At 33.9% G+C, this 15226-nt stretch overlaps 1 protein-coding gene across 10 annotated transcripts in view; it reads right to left on the bottom strand.

Moving 5' to 3' along the window:
* GRIK2 (glutamate ionotropic receptor kainate type subunit 2) overlaps positions 1-15226 on the bottom strand; it is a 1183164-nt gene that overhangs the window by 126442 nt on the left and 1041496 nt on the right. For all 10 annotated transcript variants that reach the window (XM_034962599.3, XM_063605422.1, XM_063605420.1 and 7 more), the window contains one exon: positions 14940-15157. In XM_034962599.3, coding sequence (XP_034818490.1) covers positions 14940-15157 — 218 coding nt within the window. The remainder of the gene's footprint in view (positions 1-14939; positions 15158-15226) is intronic.

Here is a 15226-nt window from a genome sequence, read left to right as displayed (position 1 = left end):
TGCAAGAGGTGGGCTCCCAAGGCCTAGGCAGCTTTGCTTCTGTGGCTTTTTAGGGTACAGCCTCTGCAGCTGCTTTCACGGGCTAGTGTTGAGTGTCTGTGGCTTTTCCAGGTGCAAGATACAAACTGTTGGTGGATCTGCTTTTCTAGAGTCTGGAGGACAGTGGCCCTTCTCTCACATTTCCATTAGGCAGTGCCCCAGTGGAGACTCTGTTTGGGGGCTCCAACCCCACATTTCCCCTCCACACCTAGTGCAGGTTTTCCATGAGGGCTTCACCCCTGCAGCAAATTTCTGCCTGGACAGCCAGGTGTTTCCATACATCCTCTAAAATCTAGGTGAAGATTCCAAACCTCATTCTTGCCTTCTGTGCACCCACAGGCCCAACACCACATGGAAGCTGCCAAGGTTTGGGGCTTGCACTCTCTGAAACAATGGCCTGAGCTGTACCTTGGATCCTTAGAGCCATGGCTGGAGCTGGAGTGGCTGCTACTCAGGGTGCCATGTCCTGAGGCTGCACAGAGCTGCAGAGCTCTGGACCTGGCCCATGAATCCATTTCTTCCCCTACTAGGCCTCTAGGCCTGCGAAGGGAGGAGCTGCTACAAAGATCTCTGAAATGCCTTGGAGACATTTTCCTTATTGTCTTGGCTATTAACATTCTACTCTTCTTTATTTATGCAAATTTCTGCAGCCAATTGCTTAAATTCCTCCTCAGAAAATGAATTTTTCTTTTCTACCACATGTTCAAGCTGAAAATTATCCAAACTTTTATGCTTTGCTTCCCTTTCAAACATAAGTTCTAATTTCAGACCATCTCTTTGTGAACATGTATGACTGTATGCTGTTAGTAGCAGCCAGGCCACATCATGAATACTTTGCTGCTTTGAAATTTCTTCCACCAAATATCCTAAATCATCTCTATCAAGTTCAAAGTTCCACAGATCCCTAGAGCAAGAGCACAATGCCACCAGTCTCTTTTCTGAAGCATTACAAGAGTGACCTGTACTCCAGTTCCCAATAAGTTCATCATCTCCATCTCAGACGACCTCAGCCTGGACTTCATTGTCCATATCACTATCAGCATTTTGGTCAAAACCATTCAACACGTCTCTAGGAAGTTCCTAACTTTCCTACATATTCCTGTCTTCTTCTGAGCCCTCAAAATTGTTCAAATCTCTTCCCGTTACCTAGTTCCAAAGTTGCTTCCACATGTTCAGGTATCTTTAGAGCAGTCCCCTACTCTCCTGGTACCAATTTCTATATTAGTCTGTTTCACAGTGCTATAAAGAACTACTTGAAAATGGGGATGATGCTAAACATTTAGAAAATGCCCCCATGATTCAGTCATCTCCCATCAGGCCGCTCTTTCAACACATGGGGATTACAATTTGACATGAGATTTGTGTGGGGAAACAGAGCCAAATCACATCAAGGAAAAACATCAGTCTTTTGTTTTAAAACTATAATAAATCCGTGTTTTTTTTTAACCTAACATAGCTAGAGCATCCATCATCATGACCATCTTGTAATAAACTACATTTTCTATTTCTAGCTGAAATTAATATTTAATAGCTGTAAGAGATACAAAAAAAACCTATGCCACTAGTTCTTTATTTATTTCAAAAATTGAAATTTTTCTCCTAAATCTGGGAGTCATTTGAGGAAAAAATGTACCCAAAGTATTAATTGGACAGTTTCTCATATTGTATACTTCATTCTAATCTTAAAAAAGGCACTGGTTTGCCATTTTTAAAAATTAGGATCAACTGATTTTTCCTATTGTTAGAAAGCTATTGTAAACTATGGGCAATTTTTTAGTTGATTAATTAAAGATCTTTTGCTTATTTACAATATTTCTTTTAGTCTCATTTTTACAACTTTGTAACAAAATAATCATAATTGAAATAACATATGTTACCATCTTTCCATCCAAAAATGGTCTTCTTTGTTTAAAAATCCAAGTCATTGTATAACAGCCCAAAAGTGTAACTTCAGACTCTGTCAAAACCTATTTTTAAATGTATTGAACATTTGACTCTAATTTTGGTTAGCTTGCTTGTTTCTTTTTTTTACTATTAAGAAAAAAAATTGCATATCAAATTCAGTTTGTATTTTCTGAGAATGTATGTTGATAATGACCAGTTTAATATCTTAAAAATATATATGTGACAAACAACTTTTCCATTTTGATTTGTTGCAGCAAATTGCAATGTTCATTCATTGTGAAACCAGTTAACATATCCTTATCCAGACTCTCTTATTCTTTACTCTTCCAATTGTAGTACCAGTTTCTACATTTTCATTTAATTCTTCTTAGTAGTGTAACTCCATTTTAAATTAGAAACTTTGCCCATATGTATTTTTTAAACTAGAAAAACAATTTAATTATACTTTGATTAAAATAATAGTATGCATTTCAATTTAATAATCATATGGTTTAGATAGTTATTGTAATTTATTTCACCTACATAAAATATTCAAATAAACACATTACAATGTTACAGTAGTACATAGAAGAAATCACTTAAACTGAATCAAATCATTGCCACTGAGTACATCACTGATTTGTTGGAAACAACTCATGCACCAATCCCATGCTCTACAATACAACATCTTATATGAGGCAAAGGTTAAAATGAAATATATGTTTAAGTTTATTGGAAAAATGTCTTGCACTGCTTTGGTTTTAAAATTTCAATTTAATAAAAATTAAATAATTGAAATTTCATATTTTACTCCTCAGTGCACTAGATGTATTACATGTGCTCTATAACCACACATGTTTTATTAGAAGCCATAAGAAAATAAAAATCCAGTTTATTCCTTAGCCTTACACAGTAAAATTTCTTGGAAGAGTTTTAGAGTACACTACTACTTTTGATACTTTCAAAGTTTGTGGAATTCAAGGAAGGGAAATAAGACAAAATACTAAAGTGTTTCTCTAATGGCTAGTAAAAGTAAATCACTGCAACCTCATTTCCAGGACACAGCAGGGGCAACACATTAGGCCTGAGATTAGGAAAGAAACATCACCCAGAATAAAGATGAGTGAGAAAGGTAGTCATGACAGCTATTACATGGCTACTAACAATGCAGAAAAAATAATAATAATAAATAAAGATGGGAACAGGTTAGCCACCATTTTTATTTTCAAAATGTAATAGATTTACTTGTTTTAGCTGTAAGAGTTTGACTAAAATCATTATGTACACTCTGGCATTGGTATAAAAATCAATGAAAGGGCCACTTGCAATTGTTAGGCCCCCAGGGAAACAACAGTCCTGAAAGTAAAGCCTGGAAGACTTGATGCTACTCATAAGCTGCTTCATTAAAACAAAAGCCACAAACAGTGATCTCAAGAATCCTGCCTGCACAAAAATTAGTTCTCAGCCAGCTTCAAAGGCAGACATATTTCTAAATTTGGAAGTGCTATCCTTTTGCTAATGCTAGTATATTTGGCTTCTTGTGAAGAACTTTTGCTGTTTATCTGAAAGTTAATTATTTTTTTTTCTCACAAACATACATTTGTTTCTAAATTTCCAAGGGGGCTTCTGTCACAATCAACACTTTCTTCAACACAACTCTCATCATAACTATCACCACCAAATTGGGGGCATCCTTTCTGAAACACCTCCCTAATTGTTAAAATTTTCCAGGTAGATCATAAAAAAGGTCGTTTTTAATAAAATTCATTTCACTCAGTCATAACCATCTTGGGTTGTCACCACTTTTCATTCTGACAATATGGAATCCTAAGTCCCTCAGTTTAGTTATATCTATTTGTTGGAGTCAGGCTGGGTTTTTATTTTCTGGTTTTGAAAGAGAAGGCTGACAAAAACTCTTGAAGAATGTGAATTGATATATTTAAAGTCCCACGATGTTGATTTTGCTGTGACCGTGCAACTGCACTAAAATAATAAAATCCATTTTAAAAGATTGACTATCTGTAATGTGTACATGGAAACAGATTCCTGATGTACTTTATCTTTTCAGTGAGATTAGAGAGTAATCCAGAATATTTGTTTATTAATAATCTAAAATCAGGACCAAATTATTAATGAAATGAGAATGCAACTGAGTGTCAGATTGTAGCATTAACCATAGGTAAGCTGTATTTGCAAAAGAAGTACGGTATTCATATTGGGGGAAATGGTTTCATCTGCTACCGAAATTTAACAATTCAACATTTAAGCTCCTCACAGTAAGGATAATAGCAAACATATATTGGGAATTTAGTACATGTTCAAAGGTATATAAACAATATATAAGACATATACTCTCAATTTATCTATGGGAGATAAATTCAAAAAAGCAGAAACCCAGAGAAATTCAATAAATCTGTATTGAGTGAGGAATGTAGGATTTCATGCCACAACCTGGTCTATGCCTTTAATAATTATGTTAAACTATTATATTGACTCAACAATAAATTATATCCATGAGTAATGCTGTTTCCCAATTCTTTGGCTTTTATTGAATTGTTTTTGTAATAAATTGAAATGAACCGTAAGCTCATAGTGTTCTGAAAACAGTCAAGGGACCTACAAAGCAAACTAATATAATGTGTAGCTTCTAATTAGCTGTAATTACAATATTTAATAAATGAAACACCTACATTTAGAGATAATCAAATCTTTTCACTGAACTCACTTGTGCTATGGTGTATACAATAGGCTAATGACAATCAGAAGCATAATTCAAATACTATCAGGAAATGTAAAAGTACATTTTATTGCCAACCCTGAACTATTCTTTCTCTAAATAGATTTAAGATGGAAACTGGGTAGAGAAAAATGAATTATATAACCATCCATAATTTAACTCAAATTAAGAAAGCATACCTTATTCTTACAGAACACACTCTTCATGTATATACACACACACAGACACATTCAGTCATCTGGAGAGTTCTTTATTTATAAAATTATTAAAGAACTTCTCTGAATACACATCAATCAAAGTGCTCACCTTTGTGCATTAGGCAATTAAACAATTCTAGGCACTGCCACAGCCACTAATATCACAGCATAAAAACAAAGATTCAAGTTGTTTCAGAATAAGATCTCATTAAGAATAAGATATTTACCATCAATGTTTAACCAAGTTTAATTTCTTAAAGCAGTATTTTTGAGGAATTTATTATATTCAGTTTGCAGTTATCAACACTTATGAACAAGCACCAAAATTTATTTTGTCCTTTTCCTGATCTATCTGGAGTTAAGGTGAAGAATGTAAAATAAACAGAGATGATTTATAAACTGTGCTTCCTCCTTGCAAATATGCATGATAAAGTGGTAAGATTATTGAGCATCAGAAGGATGCATCACTTGACATCTTGCTTGCTCCCAAGGGGAAAAATAGTACAGTATTATCTTTAAATAAAAGCCTAACATTGAAGATGGCAGTAGCAGCAAATAATAGTAAATCTCCTTTTGCTTCATAAAGAAAGAAAAAAAAACTTAACTAGTATGTGGTATCTTCAATCAGCTCTTAATAACAAACAACAAAGTGATATTACTGTTTTTAGAATAATTTGGCTTTTGGAAAGAGACAGGAAAACAAATGAACAAATGAAAATTCAGCTGACCAAAGATGCTAATTAGTCTAAAATGCCTTTGCAACAAAAGAATAGCTTCTCCCTGAAAAGACAGCATAATAATGTGGAAAATCAAGACCATTAAACGCCAAGGATATTTTAAATTAAGTACAAATTTCAGGATATTCACCTTGTAATTAATGGGCTATCTAAGAAATGAGAACAATATGTCTTTGCTGATACTCAAAAGTCAGAGCAGCAACACCCCCCACCCCCAAAACGATCAATAGATATTTCACAGCCACAATGTCAATAAGTATAATTTCCTCAAAACATTAACAAAGTAGAGTCTGGGTTTTTTTGTTTGTATGTTTGTTTTAAAAATACCAAATGATGCTTCTATTCAGCAATTTATATAGAAGAAATGGAATTTGTCATTTTAGTTTTTTTACGTAAGATATAAAGCACTAAAATTTTTAGAATGTCAAGGTATTTTTGGAAAATATTTATCTCAACCTATTTTTTGCATCCAAAATATGTCCTTCTTGAATTTCCTTCAGAATGTTGCCCAACCAGTGGCTATGAACTCTTGCAGTGACAACTATTATCCATTATCCAGCACTTGACATGCTAGCTCAACATCACTGTATTAACTGACTTTCGAGTTTTCTCACTCCCTGTGGGGCCCTCTCTCCTAAGACTGATAAGTTGGGACACAGTGTTTGAGCTGCCAACCTGACTTGACAAACAGCAGGAATGGTCCTTGCACAGAGTAGAGGAGGGAGGACAAGGGAGGGAGAGAACCGTAGCGTACTAGGGTATGCTGGAGTGGCAGGGCCTCATGCACATGTTTTCCAAGGCAATTAAAACATTGTTTCTCAGATTTTACACTTCAGTCAAATATACAACTTCTTTATTCAGTTAAAGTGCCCAAAGCTGCGTTAATACATATTGCAAATGTAGCAATTAGAAAAGGATTAAACTTCTGTCCTTTAGATATTTTAGAGAGGCTACTTTCGAAGAAAAAAGTTGCTGCTCCTTCCAAGTTTAAATACCCTAAAACCCTAATCACTTCTTATAATTCCCAAAATGGTGTTATTGCTTTCTTTTTAACCATTGAATTCACTCTGGCAGAGCGAGAGTAATAAAACTCATCATATTCTAATTTTCAGACAGCTTGATAAACCCAATGTTCTCACTATAGATAAAGTGTAATGAAGCACTTTCTTTCCCATAGGAAAGTCTTTGACTCATATGCTTTCATGCCAACTAGCCTTCACATCTGCTGTTTCACCATTGATGGCTTTAACTTGGCATGCTGAACTAGTGTCTGATGAAGCAGCTTTACTCAAAGGCACCATTTTATTTCTTGCAATGGGAACATAGTAAAATGGTGTTGGTTTCCTGTAGTCCTTATGCAAATCCTTGTAATAAACATAGGATCAGGCCTCACGTACAATAAATTGTGTGTTAGATGAGGAAAGGGGGAGGGAGACAATCTCTGGGAGTAAAAATAACTTCCTTACTACACACATAAATCAAAGACATAATAAATAGTCATGTTTTAAATATTTATATCAAACATGACCAATTTATATTAGAACTGTATTAGACACTAATAAAAATATAATGGCACTTTAAAATACCAACCTTATTTTATTGAACAAAATACTACCACGTAATCTAATGTTAACAGTAGTGAATTTCCCACATTCGATATTTCAACACCATTAATAAAGGAAAAATAATTTGGGAGTGTTAGAAAAATTATATGACTATAAAAATCTTTACTGAGATATTTCTTTCAGACTTCTAGAAAAAAATGTCTGATGGACAATGAAGAACACAGCAACATGAACAAACAAAAATTTCATTAACAATATTAACCATTAACCTAACCTTACTGCCCAGATACATTGGTGATCAACCACATCAAGCTTTTATGTTTTGTTTAACTCATTAAAGCACAAAGAAAAAAAAAAGATTATCTATAAACTTCAATATGTGAGACAAACAAAAAATTAAAAATAAAGTTTCTATGTGTCCTAAATAGCCATAGCTATTTCCTAATCAGTAATTTGCAAGCAAGTTGGCAAGAATAGTTTTTGGCTTAGAAGCCTAAATATATTAGGTATTTCATCTTCCAAGTTAGAACAGTATGTCATGTTTGAGGAACATTTTGTTTTAGTTTAGATCTGCAAAGGAATATTGAGGGATTCTCAAGTAACACAAAGCAATATGTAAATTAGAATTGTGTACTAATTTACTCTTGCCAGTTAAAATAGCGCTTTTTTTCACAACAAGGAAAGGAGCAGAAGTAGTTCACTAAATATTATAGGGTAGTAAAATAAGCTCAGGCAAGAAAACTACATGAACACAAATCTCAAAGCTCTTGCTCAGAACCCAATTCAATATAAATCTATAGAGTAGGCCAATTAATACCATGTCCTTAATGTCACTTAAAAGTCATCTCTTCTTAATTCAGTCTCCATTAGGTAAACACAAAGTCTCATGTACAATTCTCCCAAGTCTCAAATATGGACCTTTATGCTTTCAATCCCCATGATAGAAAAACCTACGATAAAGGTTTACAAAGAAAAGATGAATGTTCATTCCTCAGGTCCCTGAGAACATGCATTTTCTCAATTTTCACTTAGACATACAAAATAAAATATAACTCTGGGAAACACAAGTGCTCAAAAGGGAAAAGACTCCCTATTCAACTCAAAATAAATAAAAATGACATGAGAAAAAGCTATGTGGCTAGTTAATAGCACCTAAATAAACAAGCCAACTCAAGTGAGTAGCTATTTACACATCCTCCCTATACTTACTGAAGTACCATAAATATTTCTAATTGTCATATTGTAAAAGCATTCCTTCTGGATAGTGGTGGAAAATTATTAGAATCTGCGTAATAGTAAACATGTGCAAACTAAAAGACATAACCTGATTTCTAACCATGTGCTGACAAATAATTACTAAACCTTTTCCTACAGACAACTACACTTAACTAGAAATCTTGCTATATAAAATATGAAAAACATTTAAAGAATAAGCTCTAAAACCAAACATATCTAAAATTCAAAAAAGTTCTAGATAATATTTCTCATCTTTAAATATTATTTTTAGGTTAATTTTCTGCATATGCAAAGTGGAACTTTCAAAATGTTTTACCACCAATATAGCAAGAGGAAAATAAACATTCATTTCAGAAAACATTTTTCAATGTGAAAAGCACACTATCGTTGCAATTTTGAGAATTTACTCTGCTAATGTGTAAATCTCTTCACAGTAAATATATTATACTTATATTACCACCATTGCTCTAAATAAAAACAGACAACAATTCTGTTTTGCCTATATTTACAAAATTAGGAGCAATCTCTAATGAATAGTATATGTTTTTAGATCTAATAAGGACTTGCAGTAAACTACCAACTTTTTACATTTTATCTCTCAATGGAAAAGTTACTTACATTCTTGTAGTATACTGAAAGCAAAATCACTCAAGCTCTCAAAAAAATTATTGCAGGCATGCCACACTAGCAATTCAGACTTCAAAACATATACTATCACCCCACCATATACTATCATATACAATCACCCCAGCATAACTTAATTTTAGAAGACTATTGAACTGGTAAGATCAGAATAAGTGGCAGACTATAAAGAACATGTTATAGCCGTATCTGCCCCAATGCTGTAAGGCAAATGTTTTAGAAACTTAATATAATCAAGCAGTTGAGGTCATGTGGGTGAGCCAAAATGATCAATACACTTAGCTCTTTTGAGTAACGATGGTTTATGTGACGATATCTTTGGTTATTACCTTTATTGTGATACTATGCATTCCTTGGTTATAGCCGTTATAATTAATAAGTCACTTAACCTCTTTGTGGCCCAGTTTCCTCATCTGTTAAATGAGCATAATGATAATTGCTTCCTACCTTCCTTAGAAGTTGTCTGAAGATAAATGAGCTGGAATTTAGAATGTACTTTGCAGAGGAAGGCTGTAAAAGTTAAAGGAAAAAAAAGAAAGGGAGGGAGAGACAGAGAAAACAAGAAAGAAAGAGAAAAATCTCCCAAGAAAAATCCTCTTTTGCTCAGTACCAAAAATTAAAACGTTCTACCTAGGATGGAATAACCCACTTGCTTTTCATTCCTAACTTCATTACCTACACTTCAAAATCAATGACTTTTAACAGATAATTAAAATAGGAAAGTTATAGAGGGCTCTATGTTTTGAATAAACCTTTGACTGCCCTGTAGAATAATAAAATTTTGCACATAATCGCACATTATACCTGAAAGCCTCTGTCATATGTTTTCCATCAGTAAATGTAAAATTCATTGTGCCAATGGATAACTGTGTGGAATTTGACAAAAGTAACAAGGTGCTGCAATAAAGAAAAGCTGTGGCATTGATTTAGGGCACACATAGCAGATAATAATCAAATCATCATTTGGGGAGGCTGGGAAAATAGGAATCCATGAATATAGGGGAAAATATTATTTTTAATTACACGCTGTAGTTGTAGTGACTTGAAAGATAGAAAATGAACTAATAATCTTTTGGATTTAGCCAAAAGATAGCCAAACAAAATGACAAAATGTTCAAAGTATCAGCTGGCTAGTTTTAGCTACATGTAAGGTAGGACAAGAAAGAGATAGACGAGTAATCAGTACAACAGCAAGGAGATGGAGAAGGAAAAAGAGGAGGAAGAGGAAGAGAGGAAAAGAAAATTTAAAAGAACTGACCACTTTGCAAGCTGAATTTAGAGGTGATGTAGAGGGGATAAAACTTGCATAGTTGGATAACAAACGTATTTCTAATCTTCAGCCAGCGAAAGTTCTTAAAATTTTCTCAACATGGCCACAAGGCTTAATTAAGAATCAAATTAAGTATGATGCCTTAGATGCTTTCTTAGAACCTCTAAAAAAGTCAAGGCAATACCTTGTAGATTTTCTCATTTGGATAAAGATCTTCTAGCCCAAAGTAGCAATGATTCAGTCTGAAGAGAGGCATGCCTTTAAAAGAATGGCGTGTGTGGCTTTTACAGTATAAGCAGATTCAGTTAGACACATTTAAAGGTTAAGAAGAAATTGTACTGGTAAAAGCACTGTCACCCTGGTGTAGAAGGAACTGAGTCTGTAAATGTAGAAACTTGGGCTCTCAAGTTTCTGTGAGAAGGACAGCTGACTTGGAAGATAATAAAGGTTTATGTTACATGTCACTAAGTTTTTGGCTGTTTGTTAAGCAATATTCTGGTGGCAATTAATAATTAACACAAGCTCAAGACATGTAAGTTCAGTGCCAAGAACTAGAGATACAAAAATGAATGATATAGATTCATTCAATCCCTATTCTCCTGCTGTGCAGTAGAGTATGGAAACATACAGGAACCAAGAAAACATATCTTGGATTAGTAATTTAACAATAATGTAAGTTAAAAAAAAAACTTCAAAGAATGTAAAAGAGGAGCACTGTACCCAGACTGGGTAGATTTAGGTATGAAAAGGGTCAGGAGAGTTTCCCTGGAATAAGTGATGTATAGATTAGAATCTAAGGAATAAAGAGAATATAACCAATTAGGTTGGTAGAGGAGGATGGGGATGAAAAAAGAGCATAATGGGCATTAGAGAAAGAGATGTAAAGGTATAGAATGCAACACAGGACTAGGAATACATCAATTTGGATGGAGCTTACATTTTTAAAATATGTGCCAACATTTTGTTTAATGACCATACAAAAGAGCACGTTTCTTCCTTTGATACTATATCTTTTAGATGGACATACGTATTAGTGCACATAATAAAGTCAGAGATTTCAGGTAGGCCAAATCCAGACAAATAATTTCTAAAAATTGGAAAACTTGAGTCATGGATTTCATAGAAACAAGGGCATTCGGTATCATTTTGTAAAACATGTGACTCACTTCAAAAATACAAGAATTCTCAAAAAAAGCCATAACACCTACAGGCTATAGCTGAGTGATTTCTGATCCTATAATGTATAGGCTTCCATTCTCCTAGCCTTTATACTTCAGGGAGAAAAGAATGTTCCTGTTGCTTGGTAACATGTTGCATAATGGTTAGCCCAGGGGTGAAATTTCAGTTCTAGTACACTAAATTCCCAGATTCTAAGTAGGTTTTGACTCCTCCTTTAATGTTTCTTAACAAAATTCTTGGACTGTCATCCATTTTACTATCTAAATATGATTAAGAACATATTGGTGATATCATGCAGTTTTCTATTGCTTACATGAAAATAATGTGAGAACCACTATCTCCTATTTTGAATTATTTTTTCCAGTCATGGCTTTACATTTATCTCTGAGGAGAGTCTGTGTGGTGTGTAATGGATATAGAAAAAAAGAAGGAAGAATTTTTCTTAAAGATAATATGCTTTGAGCACCTTGAGCTCAGTGAACAAAATCAATCATGGTCTTTGGAAATGGAATTATTCGATGTTGAAGAACAGCTATGTAACTCTGCTATGTCTTTGCAATGCTGAGGATTTACACCCTTTAACACCAGATATCTGGAGCCAGCTCTTCTTGCTAGTAGTAACAAAACTATATCGTTTTTTATAATAATTTTCTGGAAGGAAGTATTCCAGAACAATTAGTTAACAGCAAGGTCTTGCTAAATTAGTAAAAACAAGATGGAGATTCCTTTAGAAGTCAATGCCTTAAGGGTGCTTCCTAGAGTGTTTGTATGTGTGGCTGTTAAATGAAAAATGAAAGAATTGTATAAAATGTAAATACACTACAAAATAGTCTCTGGTTCACTGTACAGTTTCAAAATGAGTAGGTAGTTTTTGAATTCCAGACTGCTAGAGTTTTTTTTAAATTTCTTACCATAGCTGGAATAACTATATACTTAAAAAGTGAAAACATGAAATTGAAATTGGAATCTTTTAAGGCTACATTAAAATACCAAAAAAAATCAACATTTAATGTAGTCTTGTGAGTTCTAATTTTCTTTTCCTAGTTTCAGTAGGAAAATAGAACTCAGCATGTGATAATATTAGCAACATAAGGTAGTTGTCAACTTAGTAATTATCACTGTGTGGTTTTTATTGTGACTTGTGTACATTCCAAATACAATTCTAAAGAAGTAATATATGTGCTGTTGGAAATAGAAAGCTGTGTCGTGTCGACTTTCTCAAGGTGCTAGAGGCACTCGTGTTTGAGAGAAAAACGAGATAAAAAAGAGTAAGAAGAAAAGTCAGTAGCAAGGAAAAGTGAAAGTAGGCAAAAATTGCATAGCAGAAAGCAATTGAACTATTAAAAAAAGAACGAAAGAATGAAAAGACAAAGAATTAAGAAAATAAGCTTAAAAATAAAAATTTTATAAAGAAAAAATACATATGTTTGGTAATTGATTTTTCAAAAATGAACTTTGCTACTAGTATATTTGAATTTTAAAACAAAATATTTGAGTCTTCTGGAAAAAATAAAATTAAAACGGAAATGTTTATGAACCAGAAATAAACACTTCTGGTGTCAAATTTTTGTGTTAGGTACAATAGGTTGTATTATTATATTTTACAAATTCAATTCAAAAGTCACGTGGATATTGGAATAAATTAAATGCATCACGCATTCACTTCCTTCAAGTTGTTGACACTAACAACGCACGTTTAGCAATTTCAGCGACCTATTTATTTTCTTTTCTTTTTTTTTTTTCTTTGAGACAGGATTGCACTCCAGTTGCCCAAGCTGGAGTGCTATGTCGCCATCTTGGCTCGCTACAACCTCTGCCTCCCCGGCTCAAGTGATTCTCCAGCCTCAGCCTCCCAAGTAGCTGGGAATACAGGTGCATGCCACCACACCACACTAATTTTTGGGCTGTTTGTAGAGACAGAATTTTGCCATGTTACGGAGGCTGGTCTCAACCTCCTGGGATCAAGTGATCCACCCACCTTGGCCTCAGCCTTGGCTGAGATTACAGGCATGAGCCAACGTGCCTGGCCTAGCAGCTTATTTCTTTATAAAAACACAAAAATATTAACAAGTTTGATAAGAAAGGAAATCTTTATAAATTCTCAATATTCAATTAAGAAAAACTGATCCATCGCAATTAATATAGTCAAATAGAACCATACTGAACGTATTGTTTTGCTTATATTTGATTATTCAATAAATTTGATTAAATAACAGTGATTTTCCAAGTAAATGTGAAATCCATATCCAATACTTAATCTAGTCATATGAGAAATTCACTTTGAAAATAATTAAATTTTAAATATTTGACTAAATCTAATTTATCTTATTTTGGGGGGAATTGGATGTCCTTCAGAAATTTATTTTAAAGTTAATTTTATAAAAATTTTTACAAAGTTGCATAATTTGACAAAATACTGACTTAAGTCACATAAAACCAAATTCAGTGATGTTTTAAGTTTATTATTCTGTCTCCAACTAAACCATAATCTCCTCGATAGTGAGAATTCGAATACTCAATGTGTCGTGTAACTTCTGGCACTCGATAGAAACCTGATGAATGCTTCATGAAATAATTTATTTTATAGCTTGAATTAATCATTTTTTTAAAAAAAATACTATTTCCACTGTACATTTGAACTGCCAGTTGTGTTTCTGTGAACACAGAAAGAAAATATCAATGTTTTAAAATTTGCCCAACCTACAAAAACTGTAAAAATACTTGGTAAGATACAAAAGGAATTACAAAGTGGTAATAGCTACCTAAAGTGAAATCCCTCAACTGGTCTACTTTGGCCCAGTGAGTGGGCAAGAGTAAGAAGAGAGAAAAAATAGACGAGGGCGAGGCACTCTATATGACAGCAACTTTTTACAAGCACACTTTCATTTAAATGTTCCACAGGGCTGTCTCTCTGGAAACCACTGTGAGTTCAATGGGACAGCCCCTTTCAACTCTGTGTCTCCCAGACTATTACCTTGGTGAATGTATAGATAATAAGGACTGTCTCTGTATTTTCAGCCCTTAAATCTTGCCTCATTTCAACAAAAGTAAATGTACGTATGGGAAACATTTTTCCGAGTAATTATTCTATTCTTCTGGAATAGCAAAGTTTTGTAGAATCTGAACATCCTACTATTACAGTTTCAAAAAATGCATTTTGTTTTATTCAAAAAGAAAAGCTTACTGGGAAAAAATGTTACCCTTGGGCTGATTTTCCTCAAAACAGGAACAAAATATTGTAAAGCAAAACCTCCTTAGCATTTTCAGAGATTAAAATGATTGGTCTTGATGAGCATACGTTCAGTTGTACACCTCTCCACCCCTTGAGGTATATGCTATTATTAAGAATTGTGCACAAATAATGGCGTTGTTACACTCTTACATTTGTGAATCGAGAGAAGTTTGCGCTCTATCATTTTAATTTGTAAATTTTAGGTAACCAGCAGAACTTACCTTGAAAAAAGTCATGGTTGCACCATCCTCCACTGCTCCATATTCTATCTTGGTTTGTTTAGCTAAATCATCAGCAGAGTCAATAGGGGATTCCATGCGTTCCACTGTCAGAAAGGCGGCTAAGTTAGCAGTATACGAAGAAATGATGATAAGTGTGAAAAACCACCAAATGCCTCCCACTATCCTGGTGGACAGTGCTTTGGGCATGAGCTCAGAACCTAACAGAGAGTGGGGGAAAGGTGAAACGAATATAGAGAATTTGATCAGCAATCAGATACTTTTGGTCA

The sequence above is a fragment of the Pan paniscus genome, chromosome 5, assembly GCF_029289425.2.
Source record: "Pan paniscus chromosome 5, NHGRI_mPanPan1-v2.0_pri, whole genome shotgun sequence".
In the NCBI taxonomy this organism is placed as follows: Eukaryota; Metazoa; Chordata; class Mammalia; order Primates; family Hominidae; genus Pan; species Pan paniscus.
Note: the sequence above shows the minus strand (reverse complement) of the source record. Positions and strands in the feature narration are given on the sequence as shown.